We start from the raw sequence: 15,398 nt of genomic DNA, 5'->3' as shown, positions 1-15,398 counted from the left end.
GGGGAAGGGGTCGTGCGGAGGCTACACGGTGACACAAAGCTGAGCCAGAGTTGGGACCCCGGCATCAGAACGCTGCCTTTTTTCATCGCCTACCCCGTCGGTCCGGGCCCGGATCTCCTAGTCGCGGGCCTTGGACGGCAAAGCTCGGACTACGGGCTTCTCTCGTCGGACCCTAGCGCTCCTCTCCTCCAGCCACCGGCCCCGGTGACTCGTCTAGTGGCGGGGCTGGGAAACAGGGTTCCCCTTTCGCTTCTCCACTGTGTCTGCAAAGCCGTCCTGCGCTACCGAGGCCCCTAGGCCCGCCTCTCCGCAGTCCCGTTTCGGACGCGGCCCAGCTCGGCCACCTGCGATCCCCCGCCGCTGCGCGCCCTCCCCACTGTCTGGCGCGCGGCTAGCGACACCTCTTCCAGGGGCAGGTCGGGCCCATATCCACGCCCTTGCCGCAGTTCACCTCCTCGTCAGCCCCAAAGACGCCTACACCCCCACTTCCTTTCGCGTAGCGCCGGCCTTCCGGCTGCGCCCCTTTCTAATTGGCTGACTGAGCGCTTCCTCAGGACTCGGCCATTCGGAGGGCGAACGGGCCGTCCCGGCGGGCCGTCCCTCTAGCCGCCGGTCCGTGGTCGGCCCTGTGTGTTGGGCCTGCGAGTTCTCTATGCTGTTGGCAACGACATGTGGCGCCTCCCGCGACTCCTGGGCCGAGGTAAGGGGCGTTGGAGCCGCGGGTCGTGAGGCAGCTGGAACTTCGAACTGAAGGAAGAGGACGGGCCAAGGGGATGGAGCCGAAGCTTCAGTGGGCGGGGTTAAAGTTGAGGGAAGGCGGAGTCTAAATAGCCGTGGTTACAGCCGCCTGTCAGGGGCCGCGGGAATTCGAGGTGTGGGTGGGGCTCATGGGGAAGAGGGTGGAGCGTAGAGCCACGGAGATGGGTGGGGCTGTTGGAAGGGGAGGAGTCAAATGGCCAGGGCTCGTAGTCTGGGAAAGATGAGTAGGGGCCGGTGGAGTAGGCGGAGCCAATGAAAAGAGGCGGGATTTAGAGAGGGACGATTCAAGCATTGAGTTTGTGTGTGAATGTCCGGTAATTTTTTTTTTTTTAAGATTTTATTTATTTATTTGACAGAGAGAGACACAGCTAGAGAGGGAACACAAGCGGGGGGAGTGGGAGAGGGAGAAGCAGGCTTCGTCGGAGCAGGGAGCCTGATGCGGGGCTCGATCCTGGGGCTCTGGGATCATGACCTGAGCCGAAGGCAGACGCTTAATGACTGAGCCATCCAGGCGCCCCGGTAATTTTATTTTATTTTTTTAAAAGATTTTATTTATTTATTAGAGAGCGAGCGAGAAACAGCATGAGAGGGGAGAGAGCCAGAGGGAGAAACAGGCTCCCCACTGAGCTGGGAGCCTGATGTGGGACTCGATCCCAGGACTCCGGGATCACGACCCGAGCCAAAGGCAGTCACTTAACCAACTGAGCCACGCAGGCGCCCCCCGGTAATTTTATTATAACAGTGATTGTCAGCCCTGGGAGGACTTCGGAGTCACGTGGGGAGCATTTTCAAAATATGCCCTGAATGAGCCTGGTTTATTGGTTCTGGATGGCACCTCAGAAACTGTACTAGGCAAAAGAGTCCCGTATGTCCTTGTTTAAGAACTGCAGAGGCAGATGCCAGTGATTCCTCGGTTCCTGGAGTGGGGCTCTGTCAAGTGGCAGAGGGAAGATCGGTGGGGCTGCCACTACCTCAGTGCTGTTTATGTCGAGGTGATTGATCTTTGTTGTTCTACACAGCTCTTCCCCGTCTGCTGGGATCTGGCCTCCGGGGGGTGACCCCCAAGTCCCCCAACCCAGATGGGCTGCAGGCTGCCTCCTCCAGCCTGCTGGTCCCTGTCCCCAGCTTTGACAGGTGAGATACTTCCATTCTGTCACCCATCTCTTCCTCTGGCCTCCTTCTCCTCCCACTTAGGATAGAACTTGATAGCCTTTCTTGCCTCATCTAGGTCGGGCCCCCATGGCCCAGGCCCAGGCACAAAGAGGGGCCCAAGGTCTCATGGATGGAAGGATGCCTTCCAGTGGATGTCTACCCGTGTTTCCCCAAACACCTTGTGGGATGCCATATCATGGGTAAGGCTTCCCCAGTGCTGTCCTTGCCCTTCTGTGTGGATGAGAATGATCCTGCATGGAAATATAGCCTGGAAACAAGAGCTAGGGCATCACTGTTCCCACACTTGAAATTTGAGTAACCCATGGCATTTGGAGCCTGTTTGAGTAACCCATGGCATTTGGAGCCTGTTTGGTGAGATATTGCTGCTCTCCTTCCCCCACCCTCTTCCTCCTTTTATTTGTTTCACACATTCTCTGAGCATTTTTGTTAGGCACTAGTGACACAGTAGAGAACAAGGTAGATGTGATTCTTGCCTTGATGAAGCTTACAATGAATAATACTAAATAGCTGACATTTTATGTATTAATGTAAATATTATATATGCATTATTGTCTTTAATCCTTACAAAAATCTTGCAAGGGAAATATAATCTCCATTTTATAGATAAGGGAACTCAGGCTCTGAAACTTTAGGTAACATGCTTAAGGTCATACAGCTATGAAGTAGAGAAACCGTATTTATTCTGGAGCTCATGCTCTTAGCCACCATGCTCTACAGCTTATTGTTTATTTCTCTGTGTACTCAAATTTTGTCTTTCTCCCTCAGTGAAGATGTAAACTCCGTGGGGACAGAGACTGTAACTTGTCTTTGCCAGTGTACCCAGCGCCTGTTGTAACAGAGAAGTATTTGAGTGTGCACAGGAAGGGACAGGGAAAACCTAGTACAGATCCAGGTACATGGTAGTTGCTCAAAAAATATTTGTTGACTCTGACCTATAAAGTCAGGTGCTCAGCAGCGAACACTAGGTCCAGCAAGGCAGAATCTTCGTCATTCAGGTTCTGCACACATCACTCTCGTTTCTGTCACATCTCATCCCTATCACTTTTATGCTGTATACTTTGAGCAAGTAACTTGACTTCCCTGAGCATCAGTTGTCTCATTGTAAATTGGTGTCATCAGCAGAATGGAGCCTAGAATGTGCCCGTGGCAGGGCCACTTCTCTCTGTGGAGCTGTGGACTAGGGGCATAGCATACCCTGGAGAGCAGAGCATTTTCCCAATTTGTCAAAGATCTGAGTCCTAGAGCAATTCCCCAGTGAGTCCTTCTAGAAACTGGGCCTGGATTCCAGGGGTCCTGATGCTGTCCCTCAGCTCTGTCACTGTTGACCATGTGAAAGGGCCTGAATACAAGCTGTCCCCACTGCCATGGATACATGTCTCTTATTACATCCTGGCACCTTCTCTTCCTTCTGGCGTCAGTTCACACATCAGCCCTCTAGAGAGGCTTTCCTTGATGCCCTGTCTTCTCAGACCTCCCTCTTATGCTCTGTGAAAACTCCTGATTTGTTTCTTTTTTGGCATTTAGCATAACTTGTGGTTATTGTGTTTATTTCTCGGTGTACTCGAAATTTGTCTTTCTCCCTCAGTGAAAATGTAAACTCCATGAGGACAGAGACTGTAACTTGTCTCGGCCAGTGTACCCAATGCCTGTTGTCATAAATAAGTATTTGGGTGTGCACAGGAAGGGACAGGGAAAACCAAGCAGTCACTGGGCTAGGAGCTAGCTTAGGTCTTCCACAGACTTGTCAGGGAAGAGATACCGAGACACCTTCAGCAACCTGTACCTGTGAATGTGTCTCTGGTGGGGTGGCTTGGGCAGAGGGAAAGGAAGACCTGGTGCCCCAGGCTAGAGAAGGACAGTGAACCTGATGGGGAACTCTGACCTGCACTGCATTTGTGGCCAAGCCGCAGCTTACCACATTATCTTTTTGCCTGCTTAAACTTTATTCATTAACTTATTATGCATTTAATAAATACTTGCATGTATTTGTTAGTGCTATATCTTAGTACTCTCCTAGGCTCCGGGGATATAGTGGTGAGCAAAACACACACAATTCCTGCCGTCATGGCGTTTAAGACTAACTAGAGAGACAGAGCTTAGCTCAGTAATTGTCGAGGTGATTATTTAAGTACCACTGTGACCAGGGCTCTAAGGGACATTTGGGCACTGGGAGAGGATTTTTTTTCTTTTCAAGATTTTATTTATGTATTTGACAGAGAGAGACACAGCGAGAGAGGGAACACGAGCAGGGGGAGTGGGAGAGGGAGAGGCAGGCTTCCCGCTAAGCAGGGAGCCCAGTGCGGGTCCCGATCCCAGGACCCTGGGATCACGACCCGAGCTGAAGGCGGACGCTTAACAACTGAGCCACCCAGGTGCCCCTTCGCTGGGGAGAGGATTAGTTGGCCATAGCCAGGCGTCAGGAAAGGCTTCTCGAGGAAGTGATGTCTGAGCTGAAGGGGGAGACTGAGGGAGGTGACCAGTGCAAAGCTGGGTCCCTGATGTGCTGTCTTTCCCAGGGCACTCTGGCCGTGCTGGCCCTGCAGCTGGCAAGGCAGATCCATTTCCAGTCGTCCCTGCCAGCAGGACCTCGGCAAGCGGGGCACTGCTTTTGGCGCCGTCCCCTGGATCGTTTCCTCTCATCTCCCTTGTGGCATCCGCAACAGTCCTGTGAGTTCTCAGTCCCAGGGACGGGAGGGCTAGGCTGGGAGTTTCTCTGGGCCAGGAAGCATCTCTGGACACACCTCAGGAAAAGAGCCATCAGCAGCTCCTTGCCTTTCCTATCTGAAGTCAGAGGAAGGGGAATGTGAGGAAGTTCTGTCCACCCAGGGTGTGGGCCACACCTGCCCTTCAGTGTCCTCCCATGTCCTCCCCTCACCTTCCATGGAGGGAGCCCCACAGGGAGCCCACAGGCTACTTTAGATCCTGGGTGTGGCTTCCTGCTTACCTCTCAGCCAGTTGGATCATTCTCTGGTTAGTCATTCATGAATAAGTGGATCTTCATTGGAGAGCTGTTATGTACCATGGTACCCAGGCAGTACAGCCTAGTGGTTAGGACCCTGGAGTTAGTGTCAGGGTTCAAGCCCCAGAGCTGTCGCATACTGGTCTTGTGTCCCTGAACAAGTCACTTTTAACTTCCCTGTGCCTCAGTTTCCTCATCTATAAAATGGGGTAATAAGAAAACCTACCTCATAGGTTTCTTGGGAGGAGTAAATGAGTTAATACACGTCAAAGAGTTAGAATAGTGCCTGGCACGCAGTAAGTACCCAGAAAGTATTAGTTTAAGTTCTTGTTCTTATAATTATAATCATGATCGATATTATTATCAAAGTGCGAGGTGCTGGGGCTACAACAGTGAATAAGGTAGATATCTCCCTGCTACTGGGAGAAATCAGGCATTGGCATGATTTATACCCGGGGCAGGAGATCAGCATAAATGGGGGCCCCTCTGGACCCCTCCAGATGGAAGCCAGCAAAGGAAACGGAGGAGGGAGGTTGAGGTGTGTGAAGGAGGTGTCAGAGGGATCCCACATTCTTCCCCCAAACCTCAGGGGACCCTCAGTCAAGCCCAAGCAAACCGAGCTGATCCCCTTCTGATGTGACTGCTCTTACTGGGTCTTTCCAGCACTTCGGAGACACATCCTCCCCAGCCCTGATGGCCCAGCTCCCAGGCATACTGGTCCCAGGGAACCTGGGCTGGGCCAGAAAGAAGCCTCCACTCAGCCCAAGAATCTCTCTTCACACAGCTCCTTGAGGGCATCCGGTCTTCAGGGTCCCTCTGAGGAAGGTATGTTTCCACCTTCTAGAATCAGCCAGAGGTAGAGGGGGTGGGGAATTGGGCAGATGGACATTTGTTGCTTCGTATGCCCGATAAGGGAATCGTTCCTGTCAGGCCCCTGCTTTCTGGGGCACTTCAGAATGATTCTGTTTCCTGGCAGTGGCGCTGGCTGGAGGGGCTAGGGAGACTGGCACAGTGGGAGAAAAGGAGAAACCACACTTTCTCCTTTGCCCTGACTGGGTGTCACCCATTTTCCTTGCAGATCCCAGTGATCTGGGCTTCCTGCCCACCAATGGTAGCTTCCAATCCAGGGCAAAGCCAGCCCAGCCTCAGCCCGCTGGAGAAAAACAGGTATTGTTCAGATTTGGCCTCTGGATCCTCATAACATTCCCCTGGGCAGGTGGCAGTTCCAGTGAACTGTCCCCTGGGCAGGTGGCAGTTCCGAAGAACTGTCTCATGATGAGTCTTTGTATTTCTTCCTCAGGAGCAAGATAAATCAAAAACGCTTTCCCTCGAGGAGGCCGTTACTTCCATTCAGCAGCTCTTCCAGCTCACCGTTTCCATTGCTTTCAACTTCCTGGGTAACTGGGTGGACCTTGCGTCAAGGCAGGCGGAGGGGAAAATGGCAAGGGTATGGGATTGGTCAAACAGAGTTAGGGTAGGGAGCAATTTAAACGAGAGAGTTTATTTTCGCCCGGGTAGGTAGACCAAATGTGGCATGGTGGCACAGTGGTGTCAGGGACCCATCCTCCTGGTTCTGCCGTTCTTAAAACTGGCTTCCATCTCAAGGTCCAGGTTGGCTATTCCAGCTTTTTTCAGGAAGGGGAAAGGTGGGAAAGCTAAAGCATCACTCCTTTCCACCCTACAAGTTGTACAAACCATTGACCAGAATGTAGGCTTATGGCCGCACCTACTTGCAGAGGAGCCCGGGAAGTGTCGCCTTTAGCTAAATAACCACGTGCTTACCTGAAAGTTCTGTTACTGTGTAAGAAGGAGAAGAGAAATCTTGGAGGATACCTTGCATTTTCTGACACATTTAGGCAAGAACAGGCTCCTTAGGTTTGGAGCAGGCCCTCAAGTGCACAGACAGGACCTTCTTACCCACATCCAGAGATTCCAGGTGCTCCCCCACCATCTGTCCTGTTCTTCATGGTGACTTGGCTTAAGTTTCAGGCCTTTCAATGTGGCGACTCAGCTAATGGGCAGATGGGGGAGAAGCTGGGATTCATTTAGTACAAATTTCACCTTTCGCTAGGCCCTATTTTAGGTTTCAGGGATACAGTGATTCATAAGACAGAGTCCTTACTCTCATGGAGCTGACATGTGAATTGGGGTGGAGGGGAGAGACAAACAATACATTGTCAAACAAGAGAATTTCCAATGATGGTAAGTGTTATAGAGAAAAGTAAATAAGGGAATGTGTCAGTGACTTGGGGAAGTCCTCACCAATGAGAAGAACTTTGCACTAAGACCTGACTGACAAAAACAAGCCAGTCTTGTTTCCATCCAGAGAAAGAGCTTTCCAAACAGAGGAAACAGCAAGTACACAGGTCCTGAGGCAGGATTGAGTTTTGCTTGTTAAAGGAACAAAAGAAAGGTGAGTGTGGCTGGAATTCAGAGATCACCAGGAGAGTAGAAAAAGCAGGGAGGGGCCAGGTCAGGCAAGGAGTGTCGCTTTTTGAAGCAAGCAAAGCCAGTGGAGGGTTTTACACTGCAGTAGGAGGAGGTGCCATCACATGATCTGATTTACTTTTTCAGATTTCTCTGGCTGTTGTATGGACAGATGTGGAGTGCAGAGATGCCAGAGAAAACCGGAGACTGGGTTGGAGCTGTTGCTGATGGCATAGCAAAGCCTCATGGTAGCTTGGTTTAGGTTAGAGGCAGAGGAGACAAAGAAGAGAGATGATCAGGGAGCCAGTGTGGGGAATGGGCAGGCACGGGGTGGAATCCTTCGCCCTCTTGAGTCTTCTCAAGGACAGAGGGCTCTGTGAATCCTGGACAGCAAATTTTCAGGCAGCAGGGAGGTAGGTGACTTTTAATTCACTCCAGGCTGAATGGAACCTGGCTTCTGCCTCATTAGCTTTTTATGATTCTGATGGGCAGACAGCCTCTTCTGAGAATTTTCTTGCCCATTCCTTCATTCACATATTCATTTATTCAGCAATGCTAAGCAGTGTGGCAGAACACAAAGGGAGCAGAAACCATAATCATATTTTGCATTTGTATAGAGCTTTCACCCTATGCAAAGCTATTTCTTCTACATTCTTTTTCTGCTTCTGCTTCCAGGATTTTGCAGTCTAATTGAGGAGACAGGGCTTGTACTCTGGAAACCGTTTAGTTCATAGAAAAAGGCTTGTATATTAAGTAAATACCAAAAGAGTGTTAAAGCCAGAGTGTGGTCTGAAGGTTCCAGAGAAACAGGATGGGAAGGCCTGATGGTGGAGGCAGAGAGATACCCCAGGCAGGAGAGACAGCTTGAGCAAAGGTTTGAATGGGGAGTCGGCGTGCCCAGCCCTGTCTCTGTTTTTCGTTTGTTTGCTTGTTTAGTTATGTTTAGTTGGTTACAAGCAGCCTAAACCCACTCTGGCTAACTTAAGCACAGAAGGAATCCATTGAGATCTATCGACTTTGCCACGTGGCAGAAAGAACAGGAATCAGGGTAGCTCCTGGCGTCCCGGGGGCAGTAACTTAGGGACAGTATCTTCAGAGTGCTGCTGTCAGAATAAACCTACAAAAGCTGTTTTCTCTCACGCCTCAACCAGATTGACTGACTCCTGAGTGAGGGACTTATGGGTTGGGAAGAGCACGGCGCATTGATTGATAGCACGGGTGCGGGGGGAAGGGGGGCTGCTCCCGAAGGTAGATCGGGATGCTGTCACCAAGAGGAGGATATTGTATAGGAGGACGGAACCCACTGATGTCTCTGGCAAACCAGTGAAACATTTGGAGGATGGAAACATGCAAAGTGTCTAGCACCAAAAAGAAAGGAAGCAGCCTCTGAGTATCTGGCCAAGGATATGGGGACGTTCACAGAGGAAGCTGTGTTTCCACCCCGTGCTTTCTTACAGGGACAGAGAACATGAGGAATGGGGACTACTCGGCAGCCTTTTCTTACTTCCAGAAAGCAGCAGACCATGGCTACAGCAAAGCACAATACAACGTGGGCTTGTGTCATGAGCATGGCAGAGGCACCCCCAGGGACCTTGGCAAGGTACTGCACCTTCTCCCTGTCCCTAGGCCTGTCCCCCATGCTGCACTGTCCAGAGCTGACCTCCAGAAATGAGCAGTGGACAGGGCTTGGGGAGACAGCTTCTCTCTCTCTGCCACGAGAGAAAAAGAAGAGACTCCTAACTTCTAGGAATTTAGATTTAAAAGGAGTCAGGGACCTTGTCTCCTTTGCAGCTGTATCCTCAGGACCTAGAACCTTACCTTGGTGAATGGATTAATTCATTCTAAACAAGTAAGATAAGAACACAGAGATGTTATATACAAGAGTGGATTTCTTAGAATTGTATATGATGGCAAAAAAAAAAAGAAGGAAGGAATTTGAAGTTCCTTGAATAGTGAATTGGTTAATAATATCTATGTGGGTCTTAAAAATGATGCACCAGATCTATATTTACTGGCTGGGAAAGACATTCTTGGTGTATTGTTAAGTGAAAAAAATAGGTTACAAAATTGTGAATGTTGTTCTCTCTCTCATTCTGTTTCTTTCTCCCTGTTAGACACACATACATTTATATGTGTCTGTGTGTGTGTGAATGTATGTGCGTGTACGTATACATACATGGGTTTGTGGGAAGAAACCTGCAGAGCTGTAAACTAAAAGGTGAGCAGAGAATGATCTTTAGGAGGCAGAATTTCTTGGGATTTCATGTTTCTATTTTCAGTTTATCTGTATTTTGAAATTTTGGCCTATCTGTATTTTCTGACTAATCTATATTGATTATGTCCTATTTAATTAAAATAATTTTTACAAATTTCACTCGAAGGGAAAGCTGGCTTGCCGGGGTGCCCGTTGACTAGGGGTCTCTCCCTTTGTTCCAGGCAGCCCTTTCCTACCAGCTGGCTGCCAGCCAGGGCCACAGCCTGGCTCAGTACCGCTATGCCAGGTGTCTGCTGCAAGGCCCGGCCTCCGCGGGGGGCCCTAAGCAGCAGAGGGCAGTGTCCATGCTGAAGCAAGCTGCAGACTCGGGCTTGAGAGAGGTGAGTGCCCGGGTGGGGTCTCTCCTGGGCATTTGGAGCACATGGGGCCGGGAAGTGACCGAGATAACCTTTTTCCTTCCTCCCTGACCACAGGCTCAAGCTTTCCTTGGGGTGCTTTTCACCAAGGAGCCACACTTGGATGAGCAGAGAGCTGTGAAATACTTTTGGCTTGCAGCCAACAATGGGGTAGGACATCTCCAGCGTCCTGGCATGTTGGGGGATCAAGTCTGAGGAAGGAGGGGATTTGGGAACTTGTACCCAGCTCCAGGGTGCACAGGAGACGGCCGACAGGAACACACTGAGCCAGCTTCAAGTCTTAACTATCACTGACTTTCTGTGTGACCCCTGGGCAGGTCTAGTGGTGCATGGGAGCTGGCTTACACCAGTCTGCAGGAGATGCTGGTGCCTTAAAATCAGCTATGGGAGGAGTATTTGCCGCACAGAAATGACTCAGTGCAACAAAGCAGGGCTTCTTGCACTGGACAGCCCGTTGTTACATTTACCAGCACACTGCTGGGCCGGTGGCTGCTTGTTTTCCTGTTTTCCTCATCTCAAAAACTGGGATAATACTGACTGCCTCGCCTGTCTGCTGCTTCGCAGGGTTGTTTTTGTTACGAGGATCACAATCTATCTGAGGTAACGGGTGGGCGAGCACTTGGTAAGCGGCGCACAGGGAGGGTGCGTCCTCATGAGCGGTGCAGTTCAAGGAAGTCAAAAGACATAGAGCAGTTTGGGGAGCGGCAGATGTAAGGGGGCATTGGCATCCAGCCAATCCATTGGACCCAGAGTGTGTTCTCCCGAGTATTAGTTCCATGGGGTGTTCGTAAGTAATTCCGGGGAAAACATGGTCCAGGGGGTTTGGAAATACGGAGCTAACTAGGTGTCTTCAATGGAGGAGATCTCAGCGCTTTCCTTCTATGCGAGTCATCAAAAGGGCATCTCTGGTTTCTTGACCAGGATTTTTTGGGGGGTGGCCTCTTGGAGGACCAGGGCTCCTGGATTAAAGCAAGCCATGTGCATGGACTAGAATTGCCCTGCATAGGGGCTCCTGCTCGTCTGTGTTTTCGGACCAACACAATGATAGCTTCATCGAACTCTTGGGCATCAGAATACTTTATTTTTACTCGGTGTTATCTGTCGTTGCTGTCAAAAGGGGACCGGTGTCACCAGCCGGTACTGCCTCTGAACCTGCCTTCCTTGTTAGATCCCCAGAGTCTTCCTCATGTTCTTCATGTGCTGGACAAGCCCGGGGGCCCCTTGGCCTGCTTTAGTCACCCAGCACGCTGGAAGGAGAAGTGCGCAAAGGATTGCTAGGTAACACGGTGTTGGGCACAGAAGGAATTGTGTCTCTGTAGGTTTATACTGAGCAGTGTGGCAGGGTGGGTGTTTTGGCCTTATGAGTGTCTGGTACTGTTTCTAAGTTGGTCTATGGCTATGAGTCCACCATATTTATTACGTAGACTTTGGTATGCAGGTAACAGAAACCCTGTCCAGAAATTTAACGCTAGAAGGTAGAAGAGAAATGGGACCGTGGTTGGGAATCAACAGAGTATTTTGTTTTTTAAAGTTGGGGGCTTGAATATAACAATAATATTCCCCAAAGAGGGAGAGATTAATGATGTGAGCAGCTAAAGGTATGAAAGTAATAATAACAGTAATCTAAGCACTTTTCACGTATTAACGCATGTAATCCTCATAACAATGCAGTAAGGTAGGTACTGTTGTTATTTCCCATTTTATAGCTGAGGAAACCGAGGCACAGAGGCATAGAATAATATGCCCGAGATTCCTCCACAGTAGGTGGTGGAGCCGTGACTGGAACCCAGGCAGTGCTCCAAAGCACTACCTGCTACTGCCTCCTAGTTCTCAGAGGAGAGAGGATCCCAGGGCCTTTTAACCTTTCAAAGGAGGAACATTCTTTGTAACACATGTTTTGCAGCACTTTGGGAGAGGTTCAGAAAGGCATGCAGGGCCTTTGGGAAGCCTAGCCTCCACTCTTGCTCCTGGCTCTTTCAGCTGAAGTAGGAGCCGGAGTCCCGGGTTCCCCATAGTTGGGCTGGGCTGCCTGGGGCCCTCACTTCTGTCCCTGCCTGTGGCACCAGCCTCGGCAAAAGAAGCTGCCACGGCTCGAATCTCCCTGGGCAGAAGGATCCCTGACTCCTCTGTGTCAGGCAAACTCCGGGCCTCTGGCTCGTCGTACTTGAGATCCCTTGGTACAGGGAGGGCCGGGACTGGGCCTGGAGCCTGCATGGATGAAGTCCCAGCTTGCCTGACTCCTCCACCTTCCTCCTGGCTTCGCGGTTCAGTTCTTCACTCCCGCATGTGTGCATATCTGTGTGTCTGTCCGTTTTCCTCTTTAGGACTCCCAGAGCAGGTACCACTTGGGAATTTGCTATGAGAAGGGCCTTGGTGTGCAGAGGAACCTGGGAGAGGCTGTGAGATGTTACCAGCAGTCAGCAGCTCTGGGCAATGAACCTGCCCAGGAGAGGTTGCGGAACCTCTTTTCTGTGGAGGTGGCAGGGAAAGGTGCGTACCGAGGCCAACAGGTTCCCGCCCATGAGCTGATTACCCTGTGACAGAGAAGGGGGAGGCAGTAGCCCCTGGACCACTTGCCATTTCCTGCCCCAATGATGGGTGAGAGCACAGCTTCTTGAGTCAGACACAGCTGAGTTTAACCCCTGCTCTGTCACTGACCCTGGACTCAGTGTCGTTGAGCCTTAGGTTCTTCACTTCTGAAAGTGAGGGTACTACTGATACCTCACTCATTGGGTTGTAAGGATAAAATGAGATGACTCTAGAGGGCTTGGCACAACCCGGCACACAGCGGGGATTGGAGAAGCGGTAGCTGCTCTGATGATTTGTCAGGGGAGACGGTAGCCCGAGATACCGCTTCATTGCCCTGAATTACCCTTCGAGGGCTCTCAGAGTCCTGCTCACTCATGAGCCACTCGGGCTGGCCTGGGTTAACAATGCCGGAAGCAACTAAGTCCTTTAAGAAGTCCTTGTTCCACAGTAGGAACCCACAGGGTGAGTAAGAGCTGCTCTCACCTCTCCTCACAGCCCTGGGCCCCAGCGACCTGGCAGTTAGAGGATTGAAGTCCTTCTCCAGTCCCTCCCTGCACAGCCTCAACACTTTGCTGGCAGGAGCCTCCCACCTCCCACACGCCTCGAGCACAGGGAACCTTGGCCTCCTCTGTAGAAGTGGGCATCTCGGAGCCAGCCTGGGAACCCCCAGCAGGGCTCTCCCCCTGCACAACTACCCCTTGGAAAGGAGTCCCGTCAGACTGGGTTTTGGCTAAGGTAAGATAAGACCTAGTCACTGGTGCCTCTCACTGGTGTTGGGCGGAGAGGTTGGATGGTAACAAAAACAGGTGTCAGTGTCCCTTTCCAAGGTGGATATGCCAGTGGGAGCTGAGGTTCTCAAGCAATTTCAAGTGCATGGCTCATAAATGACTTTGACCTTTCCCCCAGTTGGTAGCCTCCCAGATGAGAAGTGGGAACATTCACAGTGATTTCTGGTTCTGAGCACAAAGGGATTCATTCAGTGACCTGTGAAAAACTGTCCTGAAGGGTCCAGAGGCCCTGGTCCACATCTTAGCTTAGGACCTTGAGTAAACCCCTTACCTATTTCCTCCCATGCCTCAGTTTCCTCAGGCTCAGACTGCATCAGTTTTTGCCAACATCTGATATATGTGTCTCTGGTGGTTCGCAAGAGGATTTTAGGTACTCAATATTTTCTGTCTTAGTAGTTGGATATTTAATATATAATGTAAAAATGTGACTAGCACATCGTGGTTTCACAGATAATTATAAGTAATCCATTTAAAGAAAAACATTGTGAAATTGGATAAAGGGGAGCACAGGTCCAGAGAGGTGGCAGAAACCATGAGGGTGGTTCCATGAATGGCTAACGCTTAGAGAACACTGAATCAGGCCATTCTCAAGATGAGACCCAACATTCACTTTTGGTCATCTACGGATTCATGATCATCTCCCATTTCACCTTTGATTTGGAAGGAACGAGTTTCTTGCCTACATGCCTGACGTATCTGCTTGACTTTTTCAGACCACCTCACTTCAGCCCTAAAGAAGGAAGCCTGTGGGTTCTCAGAGAGCTACCGCAACTTGAGTCCCAGGACAGAGGCCAGTTATCTACTCACCTTCCCAAAGAATCTTAAGCACCTGCCCTGGCACAGTAAAGAAGAAGAAAGTGTGTGAAGACCCAGGTCCTGGCCATGTCAGCTTGAAGCAGTGACCTGACCCGCTACATTGTTTCCTCAGTGGTAAATCAAAGACACTGGTGTCTGCCTTCTACCCTACAGCCCGTGTGTGCCATTTCGCTGCAGAAAGGACCTTGGTCCTCACTGAAGCCCAAGGAGGAGGAGTGGTGCCCACGCTTACCGGCTTTATGAGTCAGCAGGCCAGGAGAAGACCCAGGCCCCCTGACTCCTGGCCTGGGGCTCCTTTGCGCCAGTTCACACTGTAGCTTTACGCGAAAGTGTTCTTGTCTTCCAGCTGGTGTGAGGGAGGAAGTGGACACTGAGCACCTGGAGACTTGCAGCAGGGAAGGGTAGATTTCGAGATCCTTGTTTGTGAAGGGTATGCCAGAAATGGATGGGAGTTTAATAAAATAGATACTGGATTATCTCATCACTCTTGCCCTTGAGTATGTTGGGGAGAGCAGGGGGTTGGGCAGGGGGAGCTGAAAGCTGAGGCTCCAGCCTCATTTCTAAACTCTCCATTAACCAATTTGAAGGGTCTTAAAAGCTTCTCCAAGAGAGAGACTTAGGAAAAATGATTTCTGAGTCAACGCTAATGACTCCAATTACCGAATTTGTGCATAGCTGTTCCCTGGCTTCTGGATGTTAGCCCAAGTTCAATAGCATAGATGCGGTTGGGGTGGGGGTGGGGAAGGACTGAGGACCAGACCCTCTAGTAACTGTTCAAATGGGAAAGACCACCCAGCTCTGCTAGTTGAAAGGTGGGAGGAATTGGGCGGGAGAGGGTTGTCTGTGTTTCCCTCTCTGCTCCTTACCTCTCTCTCTCCCCCCAACCTCTAGTGGGTCCTACCACACTTTTCCAGCACCTTCCTCTCACCACTGGCTTCCTCCAGCTCCAGCGCCTCCCCCTGACTGCCGTTCCCTTTCCAGGGCTGCCTTACACACTTGGCCTCCCCACCCCCATGCTGGTCCCCTCACGCAGCTGGCCTCCCACAGATGGCTCCTTGGGCTCTGGGACCTTGTTGTCTTTGCATTCTGGTACCCTCAGCACTTAGCACAAGGCCCCATGCCGGTGGAGGCTCCGTACACACATTGGTTAAAGCTCGGGTTTTTAAGTTATACAGTGCACTAATCTCTCTGCAAAAAAAAAAAAAGAAAGAAAGAAAAGAAAGGTTTCTGTGGTCGAATAAGTTTGGGAAATGCTGTACCAGACATCCCGTTTTTATAGATTCACAATGCACATCAGCATCTTTAAGGTTCCAAGA

General features: G+C 50.7%; 1 protein-coding gene across 3 annotated transcripts; it reads left to right on the top strand.

The window, feature by feature from the left end:
• The first annotated feature begins 539 nt into the window (after positions 1-539).
• DELE1 (DAP3 binding cell death enhancer 1) lies at positions 540-14,563 on the top strand. 3 transcript variants are annotated; one of them, XM_073905537.1, is made up of 14 exons: positions 545-700; positions 1,116-1,278; positions 1,779-1,893; positions 1,988-2,111; positions 4,449-4,599; positions 5,555-5,716; positions 5,970-6,058; positions 6,192-6,288; positions 8,776-8,918; positions 9,755-9,913; positions 10,007-10,099; positions 12,274-12,439; positions 12,974-13,213; positions 13,980-14,117. In XM_073905537.1, exons 2-13 carry the CDS (start codon positions 1,254-1,256, stop codon positions 13,210-13,212), a joined length of 1,563 nt encoding a protein of 520 aa, XP_073761638.1. In that variant the 5' UTR covers positions 545-700; positions 1,116-1,253; the 3' UTR covers position 13,213; positions 13,980-14,117. The 3 variants fall into 3 exon arrangements, with proteins under 3 accessions (XP_025708019.1, XP_025708020.1, XP_073761638.1); XM_025852234.2 differs by lacking the exon at positions 1,116-1,278 and having other exon boundaries at positions 540-700; XM_025852235.2 differs by lacking the exons at positions 1,116-1,278; positions 12,974-13,213 and having other exon boundaries at positions 540-700; positions 13,980-14,563.
• Positions 14,564-15,398: the final 835 nt, after the last annotated feature.

This window comes from Callorhinus ursinus, unplaced genomic scaffold (assembly GCF_003265705.2).
Source record: "Callorhinus ursinus isolate GAN/ISIS: 27379988/994484 unplaced genomic scaffold, GSC_fseal_2.0 scaffold23, whole genome shotgun sequence".
NCBI classification, from domain to species: domain Eukaryota; kingdom Metazoa; phylum Chordata; class Mammalia; order Carnivora; family Otariidae; genus Callorhinus; species Callorhinus ursinus.
The sequence above is the reverse complement of the archived record's forward strand: the minus strand, read 5'-3'. Positions and strand labels throughout refer to the sequence as shown.